Source organism: Rattus norvegicus, chromosome 12 (assembly GCF_021556685.1).
Source record: "Rattus norvegicus strain SHRSP/BbbUtx chromosome 12, alternate assembly SHRSP_T2T, whole genome shotgun sequence".
In the NCBI taxonomy this organism is placed as follows: domain Eukaryota; kingdom Metazoa; phylum Chordata; class Mammalia; order Rodentia; family Muridae; genus Rattus; species Rattus norvegicus.
In genome coordinates, this window is record NC_141545.1 from 50,895,960 (window position 1) to 50,910,609 (window position 14,650).

At 50.7% G+C, this 14,650-nt stretch overlaps 1 protein-coding gene across 3 annotated transcripts in view; it reads left to right on the forward strand.

Annotated features, from left to right (window-relative positions):
- Positions 1 to 14,650, forward strand: part of Myo18b (myosin XVIIIb) — a 206,515-nt gene that overhangs the window by 117,619 nt on the left and 74,246 nt on the right. For all 3 annotated transcript variants that reach the window (XM_087578550.1, XM_087578549.1, NM_001432425.1), the window contains 4 exons: positions 8,462 to 8,575; positions 10,316 to 10,432; positions 13,222 to 13,305; positions 14,156 to 14,293. In XM_087578550.1, coding sequence (XP_087434676.1) covers positions 8,462 to 8,575; positions 10,316 to 10,432; positions 13,222 to 13,305; positions 14,156 to 14,293 — 453 coding nt within the window. The remainder of the gene's footprint in view (positions 1 to 8,461; positions 8,576 to 10,315; positions 10,433 to 13,221; positions 13,306 to 14,155; positions 14,294 to 14,650) is intronic.

Below are 14,650 nucleotides of genomic sequence, written 5' to 3' on the forward strand. Positions count from 1 at the left end.
GGGCCTGCTATGGAGCAGGCTCAACCTCATAGCCCTGAACACAGCAGCAGCTCAGCAAGCTGGGCATTGTTCTAAATTAGCACCTTTCAGGCCCTCTCTCCTTTGCTCTCTCTTGTTAGGTCCCGGTTTGAAATGACCTGCTCTCTGGTGTTTTATTTGTTTGTTTAAAGGCAGGGGTCCTGTCTCGGCCAGAACTGTGTCCTTCTTATACACCAGCACTGTGACAAGGTTCCTTAAGACAGAGTATCTCCCCATGTGGGCAGATATCTCTATGTCAGTCAACACCAGAGGTTCATACTCCTCCCGAGAACCCCTAAGGCGTGGGCATGAGATAGACAGGGGGTTCAAATCCTGCCTGGCTGACCCTGAGCTAGCTCCTACCTTTCGAGGACCCCCAAAGGACACTGGATCACAGAATCTGTAGAATTCCCTTTGTTAAGACCTCCAGGATGGGAGGATGGGGTACATCTGGCAGAGTGCTCTCCTAGCATGTATGAAGCCCTGGAGAGGGTAGCTTCCATCCCGGTGCCACATAAACTCCTCAGATCTTGGAACATGAAGGCAGGAGGACCAGAAGTTTAAGGTCATCCTTAGCTACATAGCAAGTTTGAGGCCAACCTGGGCTACACGAGGCCTTATAATATAAGAACCTCACCCCTAAATAAACCCCTCTGGCACAGCAGAAAGAGCCCTGACTGGCAGCTCCCTCCTCCACACACCTGTACCTGGCTGCAGGGGAGGGCTGTGCATTTGGCTTCTGGGTGCAGTGTTTTATAAAGTACTAATTAACTCCCGAGGGACGTGTTCACCGAAACTAAACAGGAAACGCGCCATCCCAACAACTGAGATTGATAATTGAGGTAGGGGTTGCACTAATAACATCTGTGAGACCGGGGCTGGCAGGGGCTAGCACCTGCTCTGAGGAGAGCTGAAGCTGGTGGCAGCTCCCAGGGCACTGGTTAGTTACCTGTTTGTTTATGTGTTGATCCTTGTCTGTGACCTCCCTTCCCAGAGGAAGCATGTGATTGGCTTCGGTTAACCGGGGAGTGGGTTTTGCACCGAAAGCTCCATTGTTTACCGAGCTCTTGCTCAGAGTCCTGCTTGCTCCTGCCATCGTAGGTCTCTGGCAGTTCCTCTGGCAGAGCTTCCAGTCAGTCTCCTGTGCTCTCTCTGCCCTTGTCAAATGTGACCTGTGTATGTCCTTGCCAGGACTTCTCTCTCTGCTGGCTTTGTGTCTTGTCCAGACAGTGTCTGTCACCTGACTTGGGGGTTTGGGGTGGCTTCTCCTGATGGGGATGGAACCTAGGACTCTGTGTGTACCAGCCAAGTGCCCTTCCACTGGCTCCAACGCCAGCCCCAGCCCAGCCCCAGCCTAAACCCAGGCCCAGGCCCAGGCCCAGCCCCAGCCCCAGCCCCAGCCCAGACCCAGCCTCAAACCCAGACCCAGACCCAGACCCAGACTCAGGCCCAGCCAGAGCTCCAGCACCAGAATCAGCATCAGACCCAGCCCAGACCCAGCCTCAAACCCAGACCCAGGCCCAGGCCCAGGCCCAGGCCCAGACTCAGGCCCAGCAAGAGCTCCAGCACCAGACTCAGCACCAGCCCCAGCCCAGACCCAGCCTCAAAGCCAGACCCAGACCCAGGCCCAGGCCCAGGCCCAGACTCAGGCCCAGCAAGAGCTCCAGCACCAGACTTAGCACCAGCACCAGCCCAGACCCAGCCTCAAACCCAGACCCAGACCCAGACCCAGCCTCAAACCCAGACCCAGACCCAGACCCAGATCCAGACCCAGACCCAGACGCCCAGACACCGAGACACCCAGACACCCAGACACCCAGTCCCAGACTGAGCCCTAGCACCACCAACACTAGCCTGCCACCTCACCTTTGGAAAATATTTTGAAGATCTCAATATAGTCTTGGTTGCTTGTCTTCAAGATCTACAAGCGGTTACCCACTGAGTCCAACATTCTTGTTTCAGAGCCCAGCTTCTTCCCTCCGGTCTCACCATCATCCCGGATGCATCCCCCACTGCTGTCCCCCATGTCAATTCCCACAGAGTCAACTTTTCATGAACTCTACCTCTGCAGGGCTCTAGTTTCTACCCTCAGATTCCTCTTTGCCTGAGGAATGTCTGCCCTCTGATCTTGACTCCCCTCTTTGGCACCCTCTATGCTTCCTATGGATAGGGCGAAAGGTCACCACGTCTGCCCCTACTCCTGTCTCACTGTCTACCAAAGCATTCTCCTTGTCCAGAACCACAGAGGTTATAAGAAGCAGAATGGAGAACCCAGGCATTCAGATGACAGGACTTCAGATGTTCAGACGTTAGCCTGCCACATCCCGAGGTCCTTCCAGAACCTCTGGTGTCTGGTGGGCCCTTCCCCCAAGAGACAGTGACTGGGCCATTAGGCCTTGCCCTTCTTCACCATGGATTCCCAGCTGTGATTAACTACCAGCCTGGGGTTCCCATCAGAGAAGACGGATGACCCCGGATCCATCCCCGGTGCCCTTAATTGGAGCATTTGTCACAACGTGTCACCTGTGCTTCCCTGAGACAGTAGGGCTAATTAACAAGCTCTGGGAAGATGCCCTGATGGGAGTCTTTGTGTGAGCAGGCACCTTGGGGACACGTCTCCCCAGCCCTGCCCCAGAACAGTAGCCTACCGGGGGGCTTTATTTGAAGAGCTTTTGGTTTTTGGCTCTAAGGACGCTGTTAGAGGGAATTGACTCAATATTAACTTAACCTCCTGTCAGGGGAGATAAAGAGCAGGTTGTAATTGGGTAGAAACATGGTGGTCACAGGTTCGTTCGCCCACAAATATTGACACTTCGGCGGCGGTGATGAACGAAGCGTGAAGAAGGCCCTGGTTTTATATTACAGGCAGGGAAATCTAGTTTTCTGTCTAAAGGACAGCCTCTGCTTAGCCAGGTGGGGCCAGACAAGTAGCACAGCCCTGAGACCCCAAGGTGACACTAACAGGAGAATCAATCCTTTGTACACCAGCAGGTGTCCTGCAATGCCTCTATGCCTGTGAGCTAATCCTGTGTCCCCAGAAGAACAGGGACCCAGTGGTTTCTGGGAAGCCCGGGCAGGTGCTTGGAAAATGTGTCTACATGAAGCAGCTCCCCGGTGACCATGCAGTCTGCCCAGCCATCCCCACTGAAGGCAGGATCCCTGCAACCCAATCTGAGGAGGAAGCTTAGCTTATTGGGAGGGGTCGGTGCTGCAGAACAAGAATTGGGTGAAACCTGATGGGTGGGAGCTGAGGGAGTATGGCTCGGTGATAAGATCTGCATGGTGAAAAATACAGTGTGGCTGAGGAAGCTGTACCTCCAGTATCGGAATGGAGTCAGGCAGATCCCAACAGCAGCTAGCTTCCAGTTCAGGGAGACACTCTGTCTGGAGGCACAGAGGTGAAGAGTGGTAGACAACACTCCAGAGCCTGCTCTGGCTTCTGTATGCATATGTATGGGTGTGTGTACCAGAACACTTACATGTGTGCACCATGCCCAACAGGCACACACACCACACAAGCAATAAATGTATACCACACACGCACATGCATATCTCACAAATACATAACACATGCACACACAACATATATCATACACACATGCACACCACCATACACATATGTATAGCACACACATAACATATAATACACGCACATGCACACATATGCAACATCCACCATGTAACACATACACACTACACATGAACACACATGCATACCACATATACCACACACACTACATACAACACACACATGCTCTACAAACAACACACACCACATACACCATACACACATACATACCACGCACATACAACATGTAACACACACATGCACACACACACCACACTACACATACATACTCACCACGCACACACACCATACACACATGCATATCACACACACACACACACACACACACATACACACATACACATGCTATTTTTCTGTTTTGAAATTCTTTTAAGCTGAGTTTCATGTAGTCCAGGCTAGCTTCAGATGTGCTACATGTCAAGAATGATCTTGATTTGTGATCTGCCCACCTGTACTATCCCAGGCCATCTGGGGTTGTAGCTGAGTGTGTGAGCATTTGCTGGGTGTGGGCAAGCCCCTGGGCTCAATACTCAAGTACTGAAAACACTACTCCAGACACACCGATGAATGGCAGTCTCCATGTGCAACAGGACAGTTCTGGAACATCTAGTGAAGGCCCAAATAACAAAGATTGTCACCATGTAGTCTTGGAACTTACGTCTTGGGTCTGCAGTCCACATGGCATTGCATAGACATGGTTAGAGTCTGCTGACCTTTAAAAAAATTAATTTTAATTATATGTATGTGTGTCTGTGTAAGGGGTATGTGAAGTGAATGTAGGTGCTCATAAAGACCAGCAGAGGGCACTGGAGGCCCTTGAGGTGGAGTTCTGGGCAGTTTTGAGTCACCTACCGTGAGTGCTAGAGTGGGACATGTGGACGTAGACCTGGTAGAGAAACAGGTGGGACAGACAGCCACAGGCTTCTGCAGCTGCTCGAAGAGTCCTGATCCACTGTACGCAGTGTATGATCTGACGTGGCTCCCTGCACAGCGGTGAGACAACACAAAGGACCTGAGGCCAGGGAAGATGCTGCGTCCTCTGTCGTCATGGAAATCTCCCCAGGTGATCAGTCCCTTCCCTACAGGCTCATGGGCAAAAGAGTCCAATTTGGCTAAACAATACATGTTGTACCCTGACTTGACCTGGGATTCATAAATGTACCCTACTTGACTTCAAAATTGTATATAAGTTTATGTCCTAAACAATAAAATTAGATCGAGACCCAGTGATGGTCTCTGGAGTCCAAATCCTGGGAATCTGTGGACTTTTTCCCATTTCCTGGCCCTTGCTCCCACATGCTAGGAACCAAGCTTGAATCCTCTGGAAGAGCAGCAAGTGTTCCTAACCACTGAGACATCCCCCCCCCCCAGACCTCAGTGGACATTTTTAATAGGTGACTGATTTTGCTGCGTGTGGTTGGGGCTGTCTGCAGTGTGAATCATGGGTGACCCTCTCTGGAGAAAACCTCTGCACTGAACGTGGCATCTTGCAGCCTGTGAGGCAGCATGCTGAGCCTGGAAAGTGTCCAGCTTAGCCCAGTAAACTCGGGCAGAATGGTGCCCCCCGCCCTGTGGCATTTTCTATTCTGTATTTTAAAATCCCTTGGATTGTTCAGCTAAATCCAGAAATGTAGGATCTAAGTTCTTTACAGAAATGCAGCGTTCCCATCCCACCTCTCTCCGTAGGTCTAGCTGACGCGTCTAGAAGCCCTGTAAGTCCAAAGAAAACATTTCCCTGTGTATTTAAAGCAGGCAGATGGCTTCTCATAAGAAAGCAAAACCACTCCTGGGCTTACAGTTGATGTGTATGTGATGGGGATTTCAATCACCCCCTGTGAATGCTAGTGGCTGCTAGAGAGACCGGAGGGAGGGGACAGAGGAGGCATGGGGAGAGACAGTGGGGATGGGAAGGCATTGAGGGCTGAGACAGTGGGGAAGAGGTCTGTAAGCAAGAGCTGTGTGCAGATGGGCATGGGGGAATCCAGGGACACTTAGGCCTGGAGCTTTGGAGACTTGAATCTGACCTTGTCAAGTCACAGGTCACCCTCCTCCTCCTGCAATGGAATACCATAACAGGGTAGGCTAATCCCCCCACAAACACACCCAGAGCACACAGGACTAGAGGGAGTGTGGATATTCCCATCTCCTCAGCATACATAGTGGACACACATACATGTACATACACATGCACACATATACATACACATATATACACCTGTACTCACAGATACATACATACACATACACACATGCACACTCACACATGTACAGACATACACATGCACGCATACACACATATGCATACATACTCTTATACACATATACATGTACACATACATACACATACACACATGTATCCCTATACATATGTATACAAACTCACAGATACATATAAACATGCACACACATATATACACATGTATACACATATACATTCATGCACACACAGATACACATATAAACACACATACACCCAGATGGACACATATACATATACACATGTGTACATATATATATATATACACACACATATACACATACATATAGATGCACACATATTCATATATACACACTCACAGATACATACACACATGCACACCCATATACACACATACACATACATGAACACGTGTACATATATATACACTCACGGATACATACACAGACATACGCATACACACACTCACACACCAGTTTTGCGACTTTTTCCTAGTCCATGCTCTGTGTGCGTCTTTGATTTATTTGCTTGCCAGCCTCAGGATTCTGAGCTCGAGCCACCTAGCTCAGCTCAAGTAGGAAAGAAGTTGTTGAGAAAATGACTTTGCCAGGAGAGTCTGTGGCTCAGATGTCCTGAGACTCCACACTCCAACTGCATCATTTCAAACGTGCCTCTTGGGCTGAGCTTGCCAGGCACCTAGGGGTCCTCACTTGACTTGTCTGAGCTATCAGAAGAAGAAGGTCTCTTGCCACCTTTGGCCTCCATGTCCACCTCCTATCAGGAGAGTCATAGGCTTGTCTCCCAGCTGGGTAGAAGGTCAGGTTGATCACAAACCCTGACGTTTGGGAGAGGACAGATGTCTCTCAGAGTCTGTAGTCTGCAGGCATGGGTGGAGACTGAGGGCCTGCTCAGGCTTGGGTTCAGATCCCACCATTTATTGTGTGGACAGCCGTGCACTTTGCCAAGCTCTCCACTTTGAATCAGGTAGGATGGAACGGCTGTTGTAGAAGTTAGATGAGCTATACCAGAAATGGCAGGGCTCACAGTAAGAGTTCTTCCTCATAGTCTGTGTCATGTCACCCTTAACTTATACAATAGAAATTCAGAGCCTGTAGCCAGCCCCCAACCTCACTCTGTAACTTCTGCACATCCTCAGCCTTCTTCCCTCTTGTCCCCGGAGGAGCAGCTGTCCAGCTACAGTCTTTTAGCTCCTCCCTCTGCCCCAGGGTGGTTGCACTTGTTACAACCTCTGCTTACATCAGGACAGGATTATCCTTAGACTCTAGACTCTCTCTGTGGGAGAGCCCTTCTTCTGACCTCCCTGCCTCACCAGAGGCAGGGCGTGGGGGTTCCAACTTGGAAGCCCCAACTCAGCGCAAAGTCTCATGTCCTCTGCGGATGGCGCCTTACCTATGCCAGGAGTACCCCAACTCCTTCGGTTACCGTCACAGCCTCAGTGACATTGGGTGGAGCACTGTGATATCAGAGCTGTTCTCTGACTGGGCTGTTCCCAAGTGGGCTGCACACAGCCTCTGCCTGGATCCGAGGCCCTTCTTTCAAGGTCAGCTTGCTACATGTTCCCTCAGTAAGGATCTTTAGCAGGACCTGGTCCTACCCGTCTCTGGTCTCTTAGCGCCAAGTTCTTTCATTTCACATTGGTAGGACTTTTTGTTTGTTTGTTTTTGTTTGTTGGTCTTTTTGTTTGTTTAGAGGAAGGACTGGTCTGAAACTCACGTTCCTCCTACTTCAGCCTTCCAAGTGCTGGATTACTACAGCTGTGAGGCTACCTGGCTATATGCTTAACCCTTCTAGAGACAGTGCTTTCTGAAGTGAGAGCATGTTCCTCTGGGGGAATTCTGGGCTTGCTTCCGTTTCTTGGAGCTGTGTGTCTTTGAGCGAGGCAGAGTCTTGACATGTTTTCCTTGGGTGTTTTCTGTCTGGAACACTTCTAAGGTTGTACTCTATTTGGAGACTCTGGAGATCAAGGGAAAGGGCATGGTGTTTGTGTGCTCTTAAGGGTTTCTCAGTGGGACTACTCACTTGTGGTGGGGGCAGGGCATGCTTAGGTGACTGAAATAAGAAGAAGGTGAGAAGGCAGTTTAAGTTCCTGGCTCATCCTATGAGATCCAGCCAAAGCCAAGCATAGGAAAGCCCTTCTGTGCAGAACATTTTTCCTTTAAATGGTTTGCAGACCAGTTTGACCCAAGTCCCAGTCATGACTGGCAGCTTCCTGCCATCCTTTGAGACATAAAGCTCCCATGACAGTTGTCCTGTTCATTCCACTATCCCTTTGCTACCCAGAGAGGTTGTCAAGACTGTCCTTGCCTGTCTCCTCTGGAAAGCAGGACCAGTTGATTGCTCTCTCCTTGTGTATCCTGAGCCTGGTGCCCAGTGGGGAGTAGGCATCCTCAGGTGCTTAACCAATGGGGCTAAGAAGCAGCCCACTCTTGCAGCAGAGTTCAGAGCATTGTCATAGAACAGTGCTGGGCATTGAGGTGGTTCAGACAAACCTATTCACACGAAGGTGTGTTGACAGATAGGGGTGTGGGGGTAACTGGCTAGGGCTGGGGTGGGCTGGGAGGGAGGGAGGATGTCAGAGAAGCAACTTCTCTTTCCCTCTGCTTTGTCCTGTACAGCTGGAGCAGAGTGAGGCCAAGTGTGAGGATGCATTGAAGACCCAGAAGGTGCTGACTGCGGACCTGGAAAGCATGCACAGTGAACTGGAGAATGTGACCCGGAGCAAGAGCCTGGTACTGTCCCTCCCACAGCCCCAGAAGCGCAGGATCAGGGTCTTGCATTGGCCTGTTGGGGACTTAGCCTTGTATGGAGCTAAGATGCTTAGGGTGGATCTAGGGGGTACCCCCTTGAGACCCCACTGAGTCACCTGGGGGGCATAGGCTTCTGTTGTAGTCACTCTGGGTACTCAAAGAAGAGTAAGAGAACTTATTGTGGACCTACTGAATGCTCAGCTCCCTAAGAAGCTAAGGGAATTTATTGTGGACCTACTGGGTGCTTGACACTGAATTGGACAGAAAACACAGGCACGCATGCACACACACACACACACACACACACACCACACACAGACACACAGACACAGACACACACACACACACATACACACATACACACACACACACACACACACACACACACACACACACACACACACACACATACACATCGTGAGATCCCAGCAAGAAAGCCTGTTGTGGAGCTACTGGGTGCTTGATATTGAACAGAAAACTCACACACGTGCGCACACACACACACACCAACTGTGAGATCCCGGCAAGAAAGCCTGTTGCGGGCCTACTGCATGCCCAGTAGCATGAAGTTGCGGACCTACTGTGTACCCAGTAGTTGCATCTGCAGTATGAGCACAGCTGGCCATGTGCTCACAGCTGTGCGTGGCTCTCAGGAACCTCTCGCAGGCCTACTATGTTCTTACTGCCGTGGGGACTCGTATTCATCCTCAGACTGCTGCATGCTACCTGATCTGAGAGGAAAAGCCTGTCTCTCACAGGCTCACTTCAACTGAAAGCCCCAACTATTCATTACAAGGTTATCATTGTGTGGTCACCATTGAAGGGGGACAGATGAGCCATGCTATAGACCTTGGTAACTTGGCTTAAGTGCACCTGATGTACAGAATTCTATAGAATTCTGATACACATAGAGATGGAGAGGAACCAGCTCAGGCTTGTGCAGGATCCTAAGGAGCTCCCTTGTCCTATTATTTTATTGTTCTAAATGAAGGGGACCACACCCAAAAACACACACCTATGCACACACAAGCAACTTGGGAGGGGGAGGATTTATATCTTGCACACTGACGTCATACTTCATCATCAGGGAAAATCAGGGCAAGAACTCAAGTCTGGAACTGAAGCAGAAGCCGTAGAAGAGTGCTGCTTACTGGCTTGCCCTCTGCCGCTTGCTCTGTCTGCTTTCTGGGAGCCTAGAACCACTCATCCAGGTGCCAGCACCACCCACAGTATGTTGGGGCCTCATTAATCAATAAGATGCCCCACAGGCCAATCTACGATGCATTTTCTCAACGGAGGTTCCCTCTCCTCAAAAGACTCTAGGTTGAGTCCAGTTGATGAAAAGCTAACCAGGAAACACCTACACGTGTACAAGCACACACAATCACAGGATATGCCTACACACATGTAAAGCCATCAAATATGCACACAAAAGTAAAACCCTTGGAGGGAAAACCCCTCAGTCAAATCCATCTCCCCGCCTAATAGACATTATGGGGCACCTGTTGGATGCCTGTGCACAGGTCAAAGTCCGTGTTCTCAGGGACAGTACAGGTTTGTCCTTACACATCTGTGTTGTGGACCTTTAGATGTGTGTGCATGGGTTCCTAGAGGTTCACACAGGTACAGATCTCTCTACACGCGCTGCATCCAGATCCCCCTGAACATTCAGTATGCGCTAGGGTGCACACCCCTCACTGATCTGCCCCTGCCTCTCTGCAGGTGGACGAGCAGCTGTACAGGCTGCAGTTTGAGAGAGCAGACCTCCTGAAACGCATCGACGAGGACCAGGATGACCTGAACGGCCTCATGCAGAAGCACAAGGACCTCATTGCACAGGTCAGGGCCTGCTCCCAGCATGTGAATTTCATAGACATAACAGCTTGGAGGTAGGTAGGAGCTGTCAGTTCCATACGGCCCTGGGAGAAGATGTCATGTCCATCCATCTGTCCATCCATCCATTTACCCAGGAAAATGTTGACTTACTCATACAGGCATATCCCTATCCACACACCCATCCAGTATGAACCTGCTCACCAATCCGTTCATTCAGCTGTATCTTGGTGAGCGTCCCATCCCTGTGAAGAGAAGCCGTGACCAAGACAACTTATTAAGGAAAATATTTAACTGGGGCTGGCTTACAGTTTCAGAGGTTTAATCCATCGTCATAATGGTAGGGAGCATGGTGGCACACATGGGGCTAGAGTAGTAGCTGAGAGTTACATCTTAATTTGCAAGTGGGGGGGGGGAGAGAGAGAGAGAGAGAGAGAGAGAGAGAGAGAGAGAGAGAGAGAGACACTAATCCTTCTTAAATTTTGCTAAGCATTTCTATATGTGAGCCTATGGGGTCATTCTTATTCAAATCACCACAGGCAACCATCCCATGTGTCTGTCCATCTATCCATCCATCCATCCATCCATACATCCATCCATACATCCATCTGTCCATCCGTCCATCTACCCATTCATCCATCTATCCCATCTACCTACCCATCCACCTACCCAAACATCTATCTATACACCCATCATCCATCTATCCATCTATCCATCCACCTATCCACCCATCTGTCCATTCATCCATCCATCCATCCATCTGTCCATCCATCCATCTATAATGCTCTCCACTCACTATGTCCATCAGTCTAGCCACCACCCACATGCTCATCCATCCAGTCTATCTGTTGTTCACTGAGGACTTGCTTTGTATTTGGCCCAGTGAGCAATACCAAGGACACTTTGGTAAGCAAAGGTACATCTCAATGGCTTTATAAGCTGAGCAGATATTGCCACAGAGCTACCTGGAGCTAGTAAACTGAACTGAGAGTTTAGGGAAGGACTGAAATTTGGGAGCACTTCCCTGAGAAGGAACCAGGTAGAAATCTCAATGAGCATCAGGAGTTAATGAGTTTGCAGTGGAACCATGGGATCTGGAAAAAGGGTAACAGGTGTGTGGCATGGAGGCACATACAGTGTCCATGGAGCCTTAGAGAGGCTGAAAGGAAGCTGATGAGAGGAGGAAGGGGAGACCAGGAGAGGGGCGGGGCAGGCAGACCAGGCTCACAGAGGGCTTTCTTTGATTGACCATAGGAAGTACTGTTAAGCCTGTGGGAGCTGAGCAGGAGAGGTGCAGCTGGCATGCTATCCCACCCTGTCCACTCCACAATGGCAGAGATGTCCTCTGCCTTGTTCTACAGGAGACTGGAGCTCAGACATGGTGTTGGACACTTAAAGCCACAGTGTTAGGCAAAGTCAGAGAAGAGTGAGGACTGTGATGTGGGCTTTGGTGGCTGGGAAGAAGAGAAACTTGGGCTGGAATGGGGGATGAGCCAAGGGTCCCAGCGGGGTTCTGGCCACATCCCTGGGGAGAAGAGCTCAGTCCAGGAGCATCAGACATCTTCCTCACTCTCATTTCCAGAAGTAACCCCCAAGAGGCATGTCCTCTTGCCTCCAAAGGACAATGCCAGGGCATGTCTGCTAGACAAGCAGGCATAACTCACATAAGGAATGGGATGACCAGGGTTACAGCCACTATCATAGCGAGCTTGCACCTGTGCTTCAGTTGTGGTTAATTTTGTCCTGTGTGAAATATTGTTCTGTTCAGCTACAAGTAAAGAACATGTTCTAAGACAAGTAAACAAAATCAGATACGGAGCGGGGCAGGTGGGAGCCAAGAGGCCTCCATATCCTCGGGAACCTCATTGCTCTGAGGTCGGCAAGCTCATGCCCTAAATGGGTCTTGACTCCCCCCTCTCTTTGACCTTGAAACTAACTAATGGAGGAGGCCAAAAGGACACTCAGCCTGTTGTTAGATGGGGACACGGGGGAGCAGTGAGTCCCTGGTTTGCTGTGGCTGGCGTCCAGGTACAAGTTCCCAGTTCCCTGACACTCACAGTTCTTATCCCATCATAGTTTTATCATTGCTCTGACCTGACAGAAGCAGTTGAAGGGAGGGATTAAGGGGCTCATGGTTTCAGGTGGTTGGATACCTGGATGCTTGGCCCCAGTGCACGGGAAGAGCATCACGGCAGCTGGAGTGTTTGCTCATAGCTGACAGGAAGCCTTGGAACTGCAACAGGAAGTGACCTGTGACCTCAAGTGATCTAGATCCTCTATCTAAGCTTTACCTTCCATCAGTCCACCAACTGTGTGCTCAAATGTGAGATCCATGGATGGATTAAACCATCTTCGGAGACAGAATACTGACTACCGCTTTCCAAACGCTCACTGGTGGCAAGCAGCCCCTCCCACCCCAGCCTACGGGAGACACTTCACGTTCAAACCATGATGCCACCCTTGGAGTTTTGTCCTGAACCGTGGGCAGCACAATTTGTTCTGGGCTCTCTGGCATGTGTCATAAAGACCTCAACAACCGTTGTGTCCTCGGGCTGATGCCATAGAGTGACTCAGCAAACAGGGATGGAGAGTTGGGAAGCTGTGACTAAGCAAATGGGGCTGAGGTACTGGGAAGTTGTGACTCAGCAAATGGAGCCAGCTAGGCTACTGGAAAGGGGTAAAAGGCACCTTTCAAGGACGAATTGTTGTCACAGAAGTTCTGACAGAAAGATCTGTGGGTCAGGGAGGAAGCGATTCTCAAAAGGGTGTCTTCGCCTTGTTTTCTGCCTTACCAGTCGGCTGCTGACATCGGGCAGATTCAAGAACTGCAGCTGCAGTTGGAAGAAGCCAAGAAGGAGAAGCAGAAGCTGTGGGAGCAGGTATGTGCTCAGAGCAGGTATGTGCTCTCACGCTGCGAGAGAGGGTAGGATCCCTCTGTTCCCTAGGATCACCCAGAAAGTCCTAGTGGACCGAAACACAAACCCACACATGCTAGTCACAGTTGCCTGTTCCTGCCCCGCACACAGATGGTCCAGGTACCATTCGATGCAAGCTTCTCCCCACCCATTCCTCTCTCCTTCAGAGAAATCATTCCCAAGAAGAAAGGATATCTAAGTCAGGGCCACACCGTGTTAGGAACTCTCCTAGTTGAAGCCCAGATCCCTCTAAATCTCAGTATATAGCAGGCCACTTTCATCTACAAACTTCTCAAAGCCCTGCTAGAGCTGATGCACGTGCCTGGCAGAATGTTCAGGTCCCATCACACACGTGGGCACTGACTCCCCACGAGCCAAAGGCAGAAGTAACAGTAGGCACTGGCTAGCTTCTGGCCCTGTGATGAAAGTGGAGAAATGGAAACTCAAGCAGGAAATAACACGTCTAGACGCACGCAAACAGGAAGTAGGCTGTGAGTCTGGGGTTCCCAGCTTCCCTTACTGTGGCTTCAGATGCAGGAGTTTCTCCATAGCCAGCTTGGCCCTTTATAGTAGCAGGGAAAAGGTGGGGAGGGGACAACGAATGAGCCAAAAGGCCCAGAATTTGTCGCCTCTTGGCATCTGCTGCCTCATCCCCCCACCCCGGGGCAGGGCCGGTGTGAGGGTTGGCAGTGCTGGCCTGTGTGGACAGTCAGTCAGTTGAGCAGAGGCGCCAGAGTGGGAGTCAGGGTCAGTGTGGCGGTACCAGCGCCAGGATCTGTGTGGTGGTGCCAGCAGCCTCCCTGATGTACCCCAGCTGCAGGTGGCTCAGCTTCGAATTCAGTACCTGGAGCAGTCCACCGTGGAGCGTGCCATCGTCAGCAGGCAGGAAGCCATCATCTGTGACCTGGAGAGCAAGACGGAGTTCCAGAAGGTGCAGATGAAAAGATTTGAGGTACCTAGAACTCTAGAGTCTAGGGGTGCTGGAACAGGGAGAGGTGTGTGAGTTCCTCCTCAGCCGGTCATCAACTGGTTCTCATACCTCGCCTGGGGCGAGTCCAACGTCTGCCTCTGTTCTCGTCCCTAACCTTTGCTTTGTCCTATGTTCTTGTCCATACTTCCTCAAGGCACCCTGTGCTCTTCCACCTTCTCGCCCCCCCCCCCCGTCTGTTCCTGCCAGCAGTCCACCTCCCCCTCTGCCCCCGTATTCTGTTTGTACACCGACTGTCACTCCTCCTCTCCTGTTTCCCTTTTCCCTCTCCTTCCCTTCCCCTCTTCCCACCTCAGCCCTAGACTCCACCGCCCACCCACC